The sequence below is a fragment of the Apostichopus japonicus genome, chromosome 19 (assembly GCF_037975245.1).
Source record: "Apostichopus japonicus isolate 1M-3 chromosome 19, ASM3797524v1, whole genome shotgun sequence".
NCBI classification, from domain to species: Eukaryota; Metazoa; Echinodermata; class Holothuroidea; order Aspidochirotida; family Stichopodidae; genus Apostichopus; species Apostichopus japonicus.
This window is the reverse complement of record NC_092579.1, coordinates 5,888,814-5,906,379: the sequence shown is the minus strand read 5'-3', so window position 1 is coordinate 5,906,379 and position 17,566 is coordinate 5,888,814. Positions and strand designations below refer to the sequence as shown.

Sequence of the window (17,566 nt, the reverse complement as noted above, 5' to 3'; positions counted from 1 at the left end):
GTGACAATTAGCAGCCTGGTGCATTTCATCTCCGAAATGAGTAACTGCCTCGATACCAGTAAAAAGAGGCAGTCAACTTTAAGCATGAGCAACCATTTTGTGGTCATTCGAGACAATGGGGTTCAACAATATCTTTTGGTTTAACAAACTTGCACTTTCATGCATTCGTGATTTAATAGTTTCATCAAAGTATAAAAATGACTAACTTTTTTGTTGTTGACTTTTTGAATTTTTCATCTACTTTCAGCCGTCGATGAATGTGAAAGTGGTCCTTGCCAAAATGGGGGCAGCTGTGTTGACGGACATCTGCAGTACCTGTGTCTCTGCGCGGCTGGTTACAGGGGCACGAACTGCGACTTGGACATCAACGAGTGCAACAGCAGCCCTTGCCAGAACAACGGCATCTGCACCGAGGCAATAAACTTTTTTACGTGCGCGTGCCAGCGAGGTTGGCAAGGGGCTCTGTGCACGGAGGACGTGAACGAGTGTAGCAGCGACCCGTGTCTCAACGGAGGGCAGTGTAGCAACGAACAAAATGCTTTCCGTTGCAATTGTCAGCCTGGCTGGACGGGGCCACGTTGTCAGGACCCCGTGGATGAATGCTTCAGCAATCCCTGTCTGAATGGCGCCACTTGCATAGACGTCGTGAACGGCTACAACTGCACCTGCTCCCCCGGGACTACAGGCGATAGGTGCGAAGTGGATATCAATGAATGCGACGGTAACCCCTGTCAGAATAATGCGATCTGTAACAATCTCCAGGCGCAGTATACGTGCACCTGCCTACCGGGTTTCCAGGGCGTGAACTGCGAGATGGAGACGGACCCTTGCAGCAGCATGCCCTGTGAAAACGGCGGCGAGTGCATCAACCAGAAGACCTACTACACCTGCTCTTGCATCAGCGGTTTCATCGGCACTAACTGCCAGCTGGACTTTGATGAGTGTCAGACGAACCCGTGCAACAACGGAGGGCTGTGCATCAACCTACCGGGAACCTTCAGTTGCGATTGTGCTGAGGGGTGGACAGGGGATGCCTGCGAAGTGAACGTGGACGAGTGCAGTAGCGACCCCTGCCTATTTGGTGGCATCTGCTCGGACTTGGTCGGCCGGTACACCTGCACTTGCCTGCCGTCTCACACCGGTATTAATTGCCAGACGGAAGTCGATGCGTGTGCTTCCAATCCCTGTCAGAATACCGGCAACTGCATCGACCACGATACGTACTATACGTGTGGCTGTCAGGCCGGTTACATCGGTATCAACTGTGAAACAGGTGAGAGCTCTAACTTAAGTGAAGTAGAGGTGTTTAATTTAACCATATCTAGTATTGTTTAAGGAGGGCGAAAAGAGGGTGGAACTCTTGCAGCAATTTAATGGTGATTATTTTGTACTACACAAGTGTTCATTTAGTACCTTTTCAAAACCTTTTTTGGGGTTCCTTGCTGGAGGTAAAGGAACCTATGCAGTCAGGTTGACGTGTGTGCGTGCGTGTGTGTGTGTGTTTTTGTCTCTGACACTTGCTTGTTTTCGAGATAGCAGCAACAATGGAGTGATGTATAACTGTCATACTTGCTATGAAGAAGTGTTATAGCTAGGTGTGCCGTATTGTCTTATTAATATGAATGAGGTCATGAAGTCAAACACAAAAATCTTTACATTGCAATAACCCTGCAGCCTTAAGTCAGTTTGTAGCCAAACTTGGAATACAGTGGTTGGTTAATAGGTGGTAAATGTAAGCCATATGGTCTCCATGGCACCATTCTAGCAAATTTTTTTATCAGGCCCAAGGTGTATTGGATGGGGGCAAAATTTTAAATCGGCAATAACTTTATCCAAACTTGGAATACAGTTGTTGGTTAATTTTTGGAACATGTTGGCATAAATATTATGATACTAAGTGATGCCATACAACACTTTAATATTTCACTAAGCAAGGAACCATTGTGCCCCTGTGGCTCTTGGATCTCCATAGCAACTAATGATAGTGCATTCACACGATCACTGTGCAGAGGTGCAGTCAGCCTCATGCTGCCCTGACTGAGTATGACCAATTAATTTGGTTAATTCAGAGAAGTCGCTGTGGGGTTGTTTTTTCATCGTCCAATTTGAAATGGTCTATCTTAATGCTTGCGATCTGTTATCTGCTATGAGTTTGTATCTTAATTTTTCCTTAATAAAACCCACCAAAAAACAATGTTTTTCTTTCTTTTATCAGAAATTGATGAATGTTCCAGCAATCCATGCAAGAATGGAGCTACCTGTCAGGATAATATTGCAGGGTATAGTTGCACCTGTATTCCTGGCTTTCAAGGACAGACGTGTCAAGAAAGTAAGCCTTTTTCTTCTTGTTTTGGATATTAGGAATTAGTTTTCTTGACATGTTTTTAACCCCCCCCCCCCTAAGAAAAACAAACATCGATTTTTTTTGTGGCAAAATGTTATACTTAATACTTAAAAACTTAAGATATTCATTTTTAGGGGGGGGTGGGAATAGTTGCAAGCAATTTAAATTCCTTTTAGAATTAATCATAGAGAAGTTAAAAAGTAAATTTCATTCCATTGTAATTGGACTTAACAATTTTTAAACCCCTTGACATTTTTCAACCAAGCAATTGTGAAACTAATGTTACTTTGGTAGTATATCTTTTGGAAGCATCATTTCTGATAAAGTGTAAATTGAGGAGCAGTAAATTACAGCCAGAACCAAATAAGAAAACACCAAACAGAAATTACCTTTTCTCTGTACATAGGAGTTTGGTTTGCCAAATTTTCAGAGTATTACTCAAAATTGAGATTTCAATTGATAGCAACAAACCTGCTTTAAGCTATTTGCTTCACAAAATCTAACCATATAAGTGGGCATGGAATTAGTGTGATTCCAACTTCATGCACAAAAATAAAACTAATCATAATTTTTTTAACATCTCCATGGAAACATTCTTTTATGACAAAAAGGAAATGATGAAAAAGAAATGACCCAAAAGAAGTTTACTTTTTCCACTGAATTTGTGACTTTAAATTTGAAAATTTTGCATTTGTTTTTTGCAAATTTACAAATACTTTACCAAAAGCTACCAGGGTATTAATCAAATTGAGATCACCATTAATAAGCTTAAAAGATTATTTCTAGACCAAATTAACAGTAATAAGTATGCAAGGTATTAATGGTTTTATTTGATTCTAAAAATTTGTTTCCTGACATCAAATCATATTTTCTGTTTTTTTTTCTGTTTGTTTCTTGTTTGTTTCTTTTTGTTTTATAGTAACTTTGATTAATAAAATGCATTGTGATTGGATTTAAAAAATAAACAATCCTTAACAAACATTACAAAAAAAAAGAAGAATAAAATTGCTGTAGAATCTTTGATATCATAACGCTTAGAAATATTACCAGTAAACTTCCAAGCTCTAATCATTCATCAAGCAGCCTGCCTTCTTATCAATCTTACGATTGCCTTCGTGACATTTTTTGGGGGTTTTGGTAGTCAAGACGGCAACAGTGCACAATAACAGTTTTTTTGCATTTTGTATAGAACAAACAATAGTGTGTAAAAGTAAGTTGGCCTGACGTTTCGATCCTAGCAGGATCTTCTTCAAAGGCTAAATGACAAGTAACAATAACAGAAGGGACAAAAACACACACAGAATACAGACAGGTTAATGAGCATGGTGAACACAAAGAGATAGATGTAAGGGGATTAATAGACAAGGGATGGAGAGAAGAAAGAAAGAAACCAACTTGGGAAGAGGAGGGGTAGGCGATAAACAGTGGAGGGACAAAGAGAGGATTAAGGGAAGGAGGTAGGGAATAAACTGGAGAAGGACAAAGACAGAAAGGTGTGGAGAAAAAAGGGGGTAGAAGAGAGCTATGAGAAGAGGAGTAATAGGGGGGGTAACAAGGGGAGAAGGAGGGGGGGAAGAAGAAAAGTTAGTCAAACAAACAATAGTTTGAAATCTGTATGTTTTTGCAAGACAGGCTGTAATCCTGCCATCAAATTTAACCCTCTCTAAGAAGCTTTCAGATCTGACAGACCATTTCAGACAAGAAGTTCCATGTGATTCTTCTTCAAAACTGATATAATTTTAGTCTCTGTCTTGCATTCGGTCTAGATATCAACGAGTGTGAGAGTAACCCGTGTCGAAACGATGGTTTTTGCATCAATGCGATCAACAGTTATTCTTGTCAGTGCAGAAGTGGCTACACCGGAGACGATTGTGCCCAAGGTAAAAAGGACGACACATTTGATTAATTGTTTTTGGTTTGCTCTTAATTGGAAAATCCAAAATATTCTTTATCAAATGAATGATTTATCGTTCAATTAATTATGGTTTTAATTATGATCTTATAACTACATGTATTTAACTTGACTGCGGATGAGGCATTGTACCCTATCGAAACTTTGTGCAGAAATTGTACTAACATTTCTTCCCACCACAAACCCTTTGAGGTGCTGAACTGAAACTTGCTAGGTTAGTGTGCATCAGTAAGAGGGGGAGGCGGGGGCGGGGGACATGGGGTGGACATATTTTTTTTATTTTTTTCATTCAATTGAGTCTTTTAAATAAAATGATAGTTTATTATCTACTTGGTTATTGTAATGTATTCAACACGTCTTTTGACTGTTGACCATTACCATTAGCAGTCTAGTGTAAAGTAGTCGATAATTGTTCCTTGTATTAGCTCTCTTTCGTAGTTTTAAATGAGCTGTATTTCACCTAAAAACCTTTCTTTGGTTGAGCATGATGACACCTTAAGAATTTGAATGGCTACTAGAACTTTTTCTGATATTTCCCATGTATGTCTCCCTAAGAAACACAATCAGGATCAGGACGATCGGTAGTAGTAGCAAACTTTCTGTAATGTCATGGTTTCTTCCTTGTCCTAGTGGTTACACTTTTAGAGTTTCCGTGGCAACTAAATAAGTTGGTATGAACAATTTATCTATCTAGTTGATCTAAATATACTGATTTTATGGTGTGTCCGGATGCCATAAGTATAGTCAGAACTTAAAATTTTAAAGTGGAAGCAAATCACCCCCGTACTCCACTACCTGTGGGGGTGTGGGAGGGGGGGGGGAGAAGGCCAGTCAGGTGTTTCTGGTGACCTGGTGTTGTAGGTATATCAACATAGGCCATCGTTTTGTGTTCAAAGTTTGACAGTTATTCTAGAAGAGAATGTGTAAAAGTATCGATCCTAGCAGGATCTTCTTCAAAGGCTAAATGACAAGTAACAGTAACAGAAGGGACCAAAACACACACAGATTACTGACAGGTTAATGAGCATGGTGAACACAAAGAGATAGATGTAAGGGGATTAGTAGACACGTTATTCTAATCATCTCATTGTTTTGCATTTTTCAGAGATTGATGAATGCTCGAGTAATCCTTGCCTGAACAACGGACAGTGCTTCGATGAAGTCGATAGATTTGTCTGTTCCTGCCCTCTGTTGTGGGTTGGAAGTCGTTGTGAAATCAGTGAGTCCACGATTTATCTTTGGATATAATTCCCTTTAACTGTTAAAACCTGAGTGTGATTTGCTCGCGTTTGACCAATCGAAGTATAATAACTGTTTTCAGGATTTCGAGAGATTTTGGTCTCAGTAAACTTTACTTCTCGTTTTTAAACTATCGGACCGAGGTAATTTTTTTTTACCCCCTGATTGTATTGTATATTAATGAAACTTGCTGGAAGTGTTAAATGAGATTATGAAATAAGGCAGAAGAGGGAAAATACATATATGAAATATGAAATAATAATATAAATAAAAAATATGAAATGAAATATAAAATGCTGTTTGAACATTAGTGACCATTATTTGGCCTTCTAGCATATTTGGGGACAATATTGATTGATTTTTTTTCTTTATCAGTGCTGATTATTTGATGGAAATTTAATAATTGCTTTTGATTAAAATATTGACTGTCAGTCCTTAAGAACTGTAGACAGTAGAAAGATGGTGAAGAATCCTATTTTTCAAAATTTCATAACTGAAAGAAAAAGGAAAAAAACAACAATTAGCATCACTTGTCGTTTCTACCACTTGAGATGGGACACCAAAAAATCATCGGCTTAAAGTAAGGTATTCACAGGAAGGGACAGAAACAGAAAATCAGACGAAAAAACAATTACATTTTTTGTATTTTTATCAAGTCTTTGGACTTGTACGCGATATACTTAATACTAACAATGAGTATTTCATCTACGTAAACCCAATTATGGAAGACATGTTTAAATCAATTATCGAATTAATTGTATATTTAACGTAGGAACTGTACAACCCTTCTAGAGTTCTGTTAAGTTCCAAACGTCTACATATGAATATTCATAGGATTTTGTGAGTTTTTGACATGGATATATTATAGACAGTAGTTACTAGCATTACAAAGTTGTCCCAACTGGCTGTGTTTATTTACGCTGTCTGCTTTTGTCCCTTCATGCTAGGTGTCAACGAATGTAACAGCAACCCCTGTTTGAATGGGGCCTCCTGTCAGGACACCTTTGAAGACGTCATCTGCCACTGTCTATCTGGATGGACCGGGAAATTCTGCGGAGAAGGTACGTCGGTCTAAATCGTCTGGGAGTGACGATAATAATTGAAATTTTAAGTCAGATATTTCATTTCATTTATTTGTTTCTTCACAATATAAATACAGAGAAGTTACCTAAGTGACAAAACATATCAATAACAGGGAAAAATTGTGAAAGGAAGCACTCAGAGGGCTTGTCTAGTGGAGCACTCCCATAAGTAAATAGAGAGAACAATTCAAGAAAACAGTAACACTTATATCCACCCACCTACCAACCCGATACGTATAACCCACCCATCCCACCACCCACAATACATATATATATATACACATATGCATACACACACAGTTGAAATAAAATACAAATACACACTCGCATATGTACATATATATATAGGTATATGCATATACATACATTTATATATACACCCGAGTTAATATAAACATAACTGCTTACTTACACAAAACACAAAAACAATCATATATATACATATATGATAAGGGGAAAAAATGACAATGACAAAGGGATGGCTACTCTCCTGATTTGCATATCTTTAATAACGGTTAACAACACCAAAATGATCTCTGTTTCCTTCCCACCTGTTTTGCATAGACTTCGACGAGTGTAGCAGTCAGCCATGCGCCAACGGAGGCACCTGTATTAACGGGATGAATGAATATTCTTGTGCATGTACCAGTGCATGGGCGGGCCCACGGTGCTTAGATGGTAAGTTCATCAGTTGCCACTTTTGAGCAGGAATTCACAGCCATATTGGATGTTGTATTACCATTCACAAAATAATCAAATTTAGTGATTTTATCTTGACACTTAAAGAAGTTTTCTTAACGTTTGATTTTCTGTTTTTTTGGTGTTTTTTTTTTCTGTATTGGACTTTTTGTTACTAGCCCAAGATTTCTTAAAGTTTGAATGTTGATTATCCAATTATGGCCACATAGTACATGGAGTATTCAAAATGGGGCCTCTGCCTACCATGTTAGATATGCAGGTGCAGTATGTAATGTAGTTTTAAATTCTTTGAAAACATTAGGACATGGTGGTCCTCAACATTTTTTATACAATTTTATATGAAATGTAGAAGGCGGCATGTATGTCACTTTAACCTGTAGACCCCCCAAAAAAAGACAATTTAGGGGTGGCACTCTGTCGTCCCACCCAGCGGTGAATCTAGGATTCTGAAAGTAAGGGGTGTGGCCCTGAGGTTATTGATGGGGACCACCTTTCTTGTAGATCCACCCCCAGCGAAAAAAGTCAAGGTTTTAGAGGTGAAATGGTGCATTTTGAGACATTGAGACTATAACTTAGGTCTATAATTAGGTTTACACTATTTGTTTTGTAGGGTTGAAATGTGAGGGGTGGGGGGAGGGGGAGGGGTGGAGTGTACTCCCCCATACCTCAGGGATCTGTGCATTCTCAGCAGCATTGCTGCACTAGTGTAGCTGGTCTGTTAATAATCAAAAATCAGTTCATTTTCAACTTATTCAGCCAGTAGGGACAATTTTGCTAACGTTAATACCAATCTATACTGTCCTCTCATATCACGCTTCAAAGCACTCGTTCTGACAGTATGAACAGTTCCTTACCTTTATCTAATAGAACAGAGGATGTTAATATTGTCAGTAAACTTTTTATATATCTTTCTGGATCCTCAGTAAGTCTGATAAACTGTAAAATTAACCGAGTTAATTTTTCTTTCTTAATAACGAACCTCGTTTATCGTCCTTTCTTTTAGTGGTTAACGAATGCAACAGTAACCCCTGTCAGAATGGTGGCACATGCACTGACAAAGTCAACGGTTATACCTGCGCGTGCGAGCCTGGTTGGTTGGGAGAAGATTGCTCGAAAGGTGAGATACGTTCATCAACAAAAATTATTTCAGCTTTTTTTTCTAAACAACTTTTTCTTAAATTTTCATCATGCTATTAAGAAACCCTAACACCATTAGCTGATCAACTAATTTCCTAGATTATTTTTCTTTCCTTTTTTAAGTGAATCAATCCACTTGAAAATGATAATGGATATCTTAAAATGTTAAATCAAATAAAAAATGTCAAAGGTTGGTTACTTTCAAAATTGTGGTTTTGAAAGCCAAGTACCAGTATCTATGAATCGTGTAATGTTTATGCGAGGGGAGAGAAAGAGTGATGTAATTTTTTTCTTTGGAGGGAGGTATGAGGCACTCATTCTAATGTGAGGTTCATCTACAGATTTTCAGTTACAAAACCTCTTATTCCTCTCCTACGACAGAAACGCTGGAATGTAGCAGCGATCCGTGTCTGAACAATGGTACTTGCTTCGAAGGCCATAACTCATACATTTGTTTCTGTGCTAGTGGATTTGATGGGCCCAAATGTCAGTTAGGTAAGGTCATTTAATCATTTTCTTTTTATCATTTTTCTTTTGTCTTATGGTCATACCTGATTTCTCTACGATTGTAACGATTTTCTAAACATTTAAAAATTGAGAGACTGGACTTCACAGTATCATGGTATTAAAGTCTTTGGAGTCCTTGCTAGAAGTATAAAGCTTATGTATGTGTGTGCTTGCATATTAATCATGTTCTGGACTGTGTTTCTGGGATACATAGTCTTGTCCACAAGATAACTCAAAATGAAGAAACCCACCGGCTTTTATTGCAGACAAAACGTCCCTCTTCATGAATATATCCAGAAAATTATCTTTATATTTTGTAACTTCTATGATCTCAAGACATTTTTATTTCCATTAATAAGTGAGAGATTTTTGTTAATCCATTGTAACTTGATTTATTTCCCCCCCCCCCTATCTTTTTCGTCAGATGTCAACGAATGCACGAGCAGCCCTTGTGCTAATGGAAACTGCATCGACCAGGTGGATGGGTTTACGTGTCAGTGTAGAGCCGGTTGGGCTGGGGTTCTCTGTGATGAAAGTAAATTGAGTTTTCTTTCCCTTTTTTTGATTTGCCATTTTGTCAAAACTTAGAGAAAAGTTGTAAATAGTTTCCTCCATGATTACGGTTTCAAAAAACTATTAAGTTGCAGGTGAAGCTTTGCCCTCCAATGCTTCTTTTAATCTAAAAATAATTTTAGAAATTATTTGTCAACAATTGATGAAGAGAAAGTTGATCGGTCGAATTAACGAGCTGCAATGTTTCGCGATGAAGATGACAATAACAATGATGCAAAACTAAATATTAATATATTTACTTAGCGTTTTGCATAAAAGTATATCTCAAAGCACTTTACATGGGAAAAGAACAAAATTCTCAAACTTAAAATGAAAGGATAAAAGACATAAAAGTAAGACATTGGTCAGAAACAAACAAAATTTTAGTATTACATAACATGCAAAACACAAAGTAACTACCAACATTCAACTCTGCTGCGTAAATTAGAGTTTCTTTGTGTTTTGGGGTTAATACCTGAATTGGAATAGGTGGGTTTTAAAATTTGAAATATTATTTTATGGGAGCTACTTATATTCTCATATTCTCATTCTGTCATCACTAGATGTGAACGAGTGCGCTAGTGATCCCTGCTTGAACGGTGCTAGCTGTACAGATCTTCGCAATGATTTCAACTGCCAGTGTCTGCCGGGGTTTACAGGCAAGAGATGCCAAAACGGTGAGTACCCAGTGAGAGGAGGGGGTGACGTTCAAAAACGCAAAAAACAAGAATTCTTATGAAAACAGTTATATATTGGTAATTGGTATATTGGCTTTCACTTTGTCTTTGCTGATGATCCCTGAAAAAAAAGACATATTTGAAGATTCTTGTTTACGTTTATGGACAAGTTTATCAAATAGTGTTATTAATGTCTTAGTTGTGTTAATTAATTGCCATTGACGAGATATAGAAATACTTAGGTGATTAATAATAGTTTAAGGGAATATGAGAGTTAAAAAAAAACCCACCTTCTTTCAATCTTTCGGCAGAGGTAAACGAATGTTCCCTAAACGCATGCTTCAACGGCGCCACCTGCAGGGACCTTCTCAACACATTCCAGTGTGATTGTGCAGCTGGTTTCATTGGAACTTACTGTGAAATAGGTAAGTGGATATATATATATTGAAACTTACCCGCACGTCTGGTCTGATGAGTACAACACAGCGGTTGCTGAATTTTGCTTGCAAATTACCAGTGAATTTTGTTTTGATTTCCGTAGACATACAGAGTGGAATAAAAAAGACAAACCAAGTCATTTCATTCCAAGAGATAACCTGGTCATTAGCTAATCTTGTTCCTTTTTGGTCTTCAAATTATTATCTAATTGATTAAATTTTTTGTAACCTTATAGTTTTACCATATTATTTTACCTTTTCTAATTTGGTCTTATGTTTCTAAGCATCTGTCACTTTATATTTTCTGTATTTGGCAGTAAATGGTAATAAGAAGCTTCTGTCATCTTTGTAATTCTGTAAGGATTATCTTCGTCACAGATATCGACGAATGCGACTCGGACCCGTGTTTGAACGGTGCAACGTGCAGCAATGACGTGAATGGATTCGTCTGCCAGTGCGTGGCCGGATTCCAAGGCGTGCTATGCGAGACACAGATTGACGAGTGCGGTAGCATTCCGTGTCAGAATGGGGCATCTTGTCTGGATGAACTTAACGGTTACTCATGCCAGTGTGCGCCTGGATTCGCAGGGACCTTTTGTGAGACAGGTGACAACAAAATTGATTTTTTTCTCCTTCCTCCTTTCTCTTGGAAACAGTAAGCGGGAAAGGGAATTTATTCACTTTAGGAGAAATAAATATTCAGAATGGGTAGTAATTCCCTCAAGATGTTATTAGGCTCTCTGTATTGTGTCAGCCAGTGCACCATCAGTTCTCTCTTCTAGGGAGCATTTCTGTATTTGCGACTTTGGTAAAGATTTTCCATAACTTTCCTGCTGTTCGGTCATTATTTTTGTCTTTAAGTTCAAAATATTACATTCTTTCAAGAACAACAAAAGTCTTCGCTTGTATTTTTCTTTTTCGTACCACAAAATAAACCCAAATTTTTCCTTCGTTTTTTGTTTGCAGAACTAGACGAGTGTGCCAGCGCACCGTGCCAAAATGGCGGAACTTGTATCGACAGCGTGAACAGTTACACCTGCTCGTGTTCCATCGAGTGGAGCGGCGATAACTGTCAGGTTCGTGGAGACTGCATTCTGACCCTGAACCTCACGGAATCGTCCACGTTAAGTCTGAAGACGCCCTTCTATCCCGATAATTACCTCAACAACGATTACTGTCAATGGATCGTTCACGGCCCGGAAGGGAAATACGTTCAGCTCAGCTTCTCGTCCTTCGACACGGAGCTGTTCTACGATTATGTAGACGCCGGCCACGGAGGTGATGTCACTGCCTTGAACTCCAGGGTCATACACTCGTCCGGCCAGATGGTACCGCCTCCCTTCACGAGCAACCAGAACAGTATCTGGATCACGTTTCGCTCAGACAGAACCAAGACTAGGAAGGGCGTCCAGTTCACTTTAGTGGAAACAGACACTCGAGGTGAGTCAGACGTGGCATTTTTGTAGACGTCTACTGAATAGGATAATAGTCACACTTTTACTCTTTGAGAGAGGATCAAACCACACAGAACGGAATTAGATCAATACAATTTGTTTCAGTAGCTCTGTGTTATGTTTTCTTTTTCAGTGTGGGACGTTGTTATAACTCTACAGCAGTAATGGTCGGCCCTGAAGATATTTATATGGATCTAAAATGAAGCAAAAACTGCAAGAAAACAAACTGTTCTTTCACAGTTTGCCTTATCATTAAGTTTTATTAGTCGTCACTGTTTTTTTGATGTATCCGATATTTTTGGTTTTGTAAACCAAGTGTTAGTTTTACTGACTGCTAGCTGTACATGTCTCCATCTTCAGATACCGTAGACGAGTGTCTGTCTAACCCGTGCAGAAATGGTGGCACCTGCGTTGATAGCATCAACGCCTATGGCTGTCTTTGCCCACGGTACGCTGTCGGAACAAACTGTGAAAACCTAATCGGTGAGTGCCGTATGGCTATACCTGCGTGAGATTACCGATCATCATTTGAACTGCCTGTGTTGTCAAGGATGAATTATTACTTAATCTGGAGGGGATGGGGGTTGGGGGAAGCATTGAAGGGATAGGGGAGGAACTTAGGTTACTAGGTTACATTAAATTAGTCAAAGATGTTAGCAGTCTGGGTTCACCATTACCCCTTTGCCCTGTCTCGGTAGCGAAGGCATGTTGTAATATTTCCATGACTAATTCTTATGAAGAGCACCATCAAGATGTTTACCCAGATTCTGATCAACTCACCTTCTCTCTGTCCTTCCCCATCTCTAAGGAAAGGAAAGGAGAAAGCAAAATATGAAGATAGTGACAGAAACATTTGAACATGCTTTATACAGTCCTACATCTCCCACTCTGAATAATAAGTGCTAGCACCACCCCCCCGGCCCCTCCCTTCTCTCCCACACTCAATCCTTCCTTCCATACTCCTTCAAGGATAGTTGTCTTTGTAACAATTGATATTTTGGACATTTCCACTCACCTCTTTTATTGCCATGGTAACAGTTGATTAATTTCAAAGGTTTACCTGGCATGCTCCTGTACCTTGATTTCTTGCCGATTAATTCATTCATTGCTTTGTTTTTTTTTTGGTCTGTCCTACAGCTGAAGATTTTTGTGCTAGTAACCCTTGCCCTGAGGGAGCTCAGTGTTTCTCGGGAGATACACAATACTTCTGTCTGTGTCCCGAGGAGCTTGACCATATCCTGTGTTATGTTCCAAGTAAGTTTCATGTTGTTTCAAACTGGACTTATGTGGTACACTTTTCGTGACATAAAATCAATATTGCTGTTTGAACACTATCTTAAAACTGCATTTTGTATGGGAACAAGTATGTTTTTAATTCGAATAACAATTTCCACTGATGTTAGATATAAAATAATATGCTGTTGGAAAATCAAATAAGACACGTACCCCATCAATAGAAAGATATGGTTCAAATTAAATGGCCTGATATCATTATACAGTGTGTCAAAATACTTGCATCATCATCATCATCATCATCATCATCATCATCATCATCATCATCATCATCATCATCATCATCATCATCATCATCATCATCATCATCATCATCATCATCATCATCATCATCATCATCATCATCATCATCATCATCATCATCATCAGTTCGTAAAACCAAGATAAATGCATGATTTTATTTTCAATAATTATTTTTCTGCAGATCCAGACGAGAGAACGTCGTGTAGTTCCAATCCTTGCGCCAATGGTGGGACGTGTTTAGCAGAGAAAGATAGCTATGAATGTATATGTCAAACGGGATGGCAGGGAACTAATTGCAATCAAGGTTAGATTCACCTGAAAGTGTTAAATGCTTCGTCACACTAGCCGGTCGCATTTGATAGTAATCCTATTTCCCCCCTCAAATTCATTCAATTAAAATGCACAATGATAATATTAAGGTTTTGTAATGAGCCTTGTTAATGATAATAATATCTTCACCTCAGATCATGCACATGATAGTTAGCAAATTGGTTAAAAATCTATGAACCCTTCAAAAGTTGGGTGGAATATTTAATGGATGAGGGAATTGCCATATAGGGTGTTTTAATAGCATGTAGAGTGAAAACTGAGCGGTCACAAACGAACTATTTGCAGCTATAGCAGGACGGCCTCAAACAGCAGTATCTTGTGTATAGGTGGCTTCTGTGTTGACATGAGGTGCAATGAATGTGAAATATTGATGTGACAAAGAAACTTAGATTTCCATCTTCTGCTTTAATATTAGCTCGATAAACTATTAAACAAGATTAAACAAGTTTCTATTCCGAGATATTTGATGATGTGAAAAGTTTGACCACAAATGCAACCAGGTACTTTCACAAATATCTTTAACGGTCTCTATGCCCTGTCATATTATTGTTCTGATATTGTAGCAGCCTAATATGGTATAATTATGTGTTTTTCATTGTTTGTGATATGAGAGCTTTGATATAATTTTGGCTGCTGACTCAAATTATTGTATGGCATAGCTATTGGGTTATGTTTGTATTGTGTCAGTTTTGATTAATATTATGTGTAGTACTGTTTTGCTATACTTTTTACTGTGTTAGGATATTTTGTTCTCTTATTGTTGCATGCTGATATGGTATCTTTATTTTTTGTGATATTACAGCTATTAAAATTGTAGCTGACAAGAAATTACTGTATGGCATAGTTTTGGGGGACTTAAGTGTTTGTGTTATGGTATATTTTGACTGAATATGATGAAGCGTTTTGGCATTTTATCTGAGCAAATATGATAGTGTTATGGTATTGTGCTACCAGGTTATTAATTTTTGAAAAGGTTTGTAAATTGGAGATTTTGACTTAACATTCTTCTTATGTTTATTCTGTAGATGTGGACGAATGTGTCAGCAATCCATGTGCAAATGGAGGAACATGCATCAACGGTAACGCTCAGTTTACTTGTCGCTGTCCAGCAAATTATGAAGGACAAGTTTGTCAAATCGGTACGTAAATAAAACTGTTCTGTATTGTCGATAAAGAAGCTGCTCGTATTTGTGCTGAAAAATTAAAACTTATCTAGTGAGGTCACTTGTTTTACTTTTGTCAAAATGAACAAAGGTAAACTGACTGGGAAATATAGGCAAATACGAATTTTTTTTTTTTGGCAAACTAGGGATTTGATCCAATTAACTCAAAATTCTGAGCAACATTGATTAACAATTCAAAAGTAATTCAAAAATGAAAATAGCTAAACCAGAAACTTGAATATTTTGTTGATTTTTACTTCAGTATTTGAAATGTTAGTTGACTAGTCAAAATAATGAACTTCTTATTTATGGGGTTTTATTTTGGATGAGCGTCGAGAAATTTGTCACATTTAGCTAAAACACCAAAATTTCGCTTTTATCATTCACTATGAAATGTTAAGTTCCTCATAACATCTGTCGAAATAAAATTAGTTACGTCTTTACTTAAAATATCACCAAAGCAAGAAACTAAGTGTGACTCTGTCCCTATCTCTAGTTATCATCAGGAAAGAAAATTGTTGATATTTACAAAGAAATTTCTAACTTTCTCTTCTTTTATTCAACAGAATCTGTAAGGGTTGATTGTGACCCTAATCCATGCATGTATGGGGGTAACTGTGTCCCTCTCTCCAATTCCGATGGGTTCGCTTGTTTGTGTCAACAGGGCTACTTTGGAGTGAGATGTGAAGTTGGTGAGTTGGCTTGAAGCATAGTTTTACAACATCTCATTCATCCTTGTGTTACCATGGCAATGCCTACAGCAAATTCGTGGGGAATATAAGTATCGTGTAGTAACTATCCCACGGTCATTATTTAATAGCTTCTGTGACATTTTTCTGAAGAACATCATATTCTCTTCAAATAATGATTTGTATTTCTCGGACCTACGGCAGTTAAAGTCTACTGATGGCAAGAAATTGAAAAGAAATATATCCTTAATATAAAGTGGTGACGCCCAATCTTCTGGAGAAGATTGCAAATAACGATTTTCGTAGAAAAAACTCAAGATGCTCAGTAACTGACGAATGGCAAAGTACCGCGCTACATCGTAGTGTGAGCAAAAGCAATATCATTTAATCTCATAGAAAGGTATATTTATTCCTTATCATATCTGTGGTTGCAATTTTTTATTGAAATTGCAACCAAAGTTTTAACCCAAAAAATTCACAAAATTTCCTGTTTGTTATTTTCATAAATCATGAATAGAAGCCAGACTTGTTTGATCTTACGAGTTTTTAAAAAAATGATTTGTATTTACAATTTTTGGACATGCTTGCTTTGTTTGATTTCTTTCTCAATTTCTTCCATCCTCCCCCTCCTCCTCCTCCTCCTCCTCCTCCTCCTCCTCCTCCTCCTCCTCCTCCTCCTCCTCCTCCTCCTCCTCCTCCTCCTCCTCCTCCTCCTCCTCCTCCTCCTCCTCCTCCTCCTCCTCCTCCTCCTCCTCCTCCTCCTCCTCCTCCTCCTCCCCCTCCTCCTCCCTCTCCTCCTCCTCCCTAGTCCCCTTCTCCCTGCATCTCCCGCCTCCCCCTCATCAAACTCTTGGCATGAACAAGTACTATAATTTATAACCTGACAGTATATCTGTACCCAAAAAGAAACATTTTCCTTTGACTTTGAAATCCCTTTAATTAAGTTATATTTTTTTGTTGTCTTCTTACAACCATCAGCAAGGAATCCTTGTGCCTCTGAGCCTTGCTTCAATGGTTATCCTTGTGTGATCAATGGTGCCGACTTCACTTGCGATTGTCCCAGTACTTACGGCAGACTCTGCAGAGGGAGTAAGTATATTCATCTTCTTGGCTTTAAAGGGATTATCTGGTGACTGATTGCATTGTTACAATATCCCTGAAAATTTCCTGAAAATACAGAGAACATTGGCAGCAAATTTAAGCAAACATTTCAAATTTGTAATTTACCTGTTTCCAAGGATAAACCAAGTACAAGATCATAATTGTCATCATTTTTCATAATTGTCTAGAAAGGTAAATTGCATTTGGTGAACATCTACCCGGATAATATCTCACAGACCACCGACTCTGGGGGGGGGGGCAAGGGGGCAGATTTAGCCAGTCAAACTAAGTAATGTCAAGTCAAGCAGCCTTATCTTCAGGTAGGGACAAGATATTATTGACTTGGGAATGTCGACTAAACATTGTGGAATATTTCTTTTCAAATAATCTTCAGACTGCATGCTGGAGAATAAAAACTGACTAGTCTAAGGAAAAAGCATTTTGTAACACTGTAAAGTAATAGCCAATGACTATGATCGGCTGCAGGGGTGGAGGGGGGAGGGGGTTAGGTGGAAAATTATCTTCATGGAATCAAGCATTTCATTCTTTTCTCTCTTACCTCATTTAATTAATAGATACCGGTTGTTACAGCCTGCCATGTGGAAGAGGGGCGACCTGCGTGGAGACCGATAACGGGGACTTCACATGTCTGTGTCTACCAGGTTGGGAAGGGCCGCTGTGCAAACAGGGTAATTCAACAACTTCTA

The 17,566-nt window shown here is 38.3% G+C and overlaps 1 protein-coding gene across 1 annotated transcript in view; it reads left to right on the top strand.

Annotated features, from left to right (window-relative positions):
- Positions 1 to 17,566, top strand: part of LOC139959748 (uncharacterized) — a 43,592-nt gene that overhangs the window by 20,610 nt on the left and 5,416 nt on the right. The window contains exons 15-34 of the mRNA XM_071957582.1: positions 248 to 1,273; positions 2,216 to 2,329; positions 4,111 to 4,224; positions 5,362 to 5,475; positions 6,443 to 6,556; positions 7,142 to 7,255; positions 8,280 to 8,393; positions 8,795 to 8,908; positions 9,345 to 9,455; positions 10,036 to 10,149; positions 10,461 to 10,574; positions 10,965 to 11,192; positions 11,553 to 12,026; positions 12,401 to 12,523; positions 13,148 to 13,294; positions 13,758 to 13,880; positions 14,932 to 15,045; positions 15,636 to 15,761; positions 16,737 to 16,847; positions 17,435 to 17,548. Of these exons, the coding sequence (XP_071813683.1) occupies positions 248 to 1,273; positions 2,216 to 2,329; positions 4,111 to 4,224; positions 5,362 to 5,475; positions 6,443 to 6,556; positions 7,142 to 7,255; positions 8,280 to 8,393; positions 8,795 to 8,908; positions 9,345 to 9,455; positions 10,036 to 10,149; positions 10,461 to 10,574; positions 10,965 to 11,192; positions 11,553 to 12,026; positions 12,401 to 12,523; positions 13,148 to 13,294; positions 13,758 to 13,880; positions 14,932 to 15,045; positions 15,636 to 15,761; positions 16,737 to 16,847; positions 17,435 to 17,548 (3,723 nt within the window). The remainder of the gene's footprint in view (positions 1 to 247; positions 1,274 to 2,215; positions 2,330 to 4,110; positions 4,225 to 5,361; positions 5,476 to 6,442; positions 6,557 to 7,141; positions 7,256 to 8,279; positions 8,394 to 8,794; positions 8,909 to 9,344; positions 9,456 to 10,035; positions 10,150 to 10,460; positions 10,575 to 10,964; positions 11,193 to 11,552; positions 12,027 to 12,400; positions 12,524 to 13,147; positions 13,295 to 13,757; positions 13,881 to 14,931; positions 15,046 to 15,635; positions 15,762 to 16,736; positions 16,848 to 17,434; positions 17,549 to 17,566) is intronic.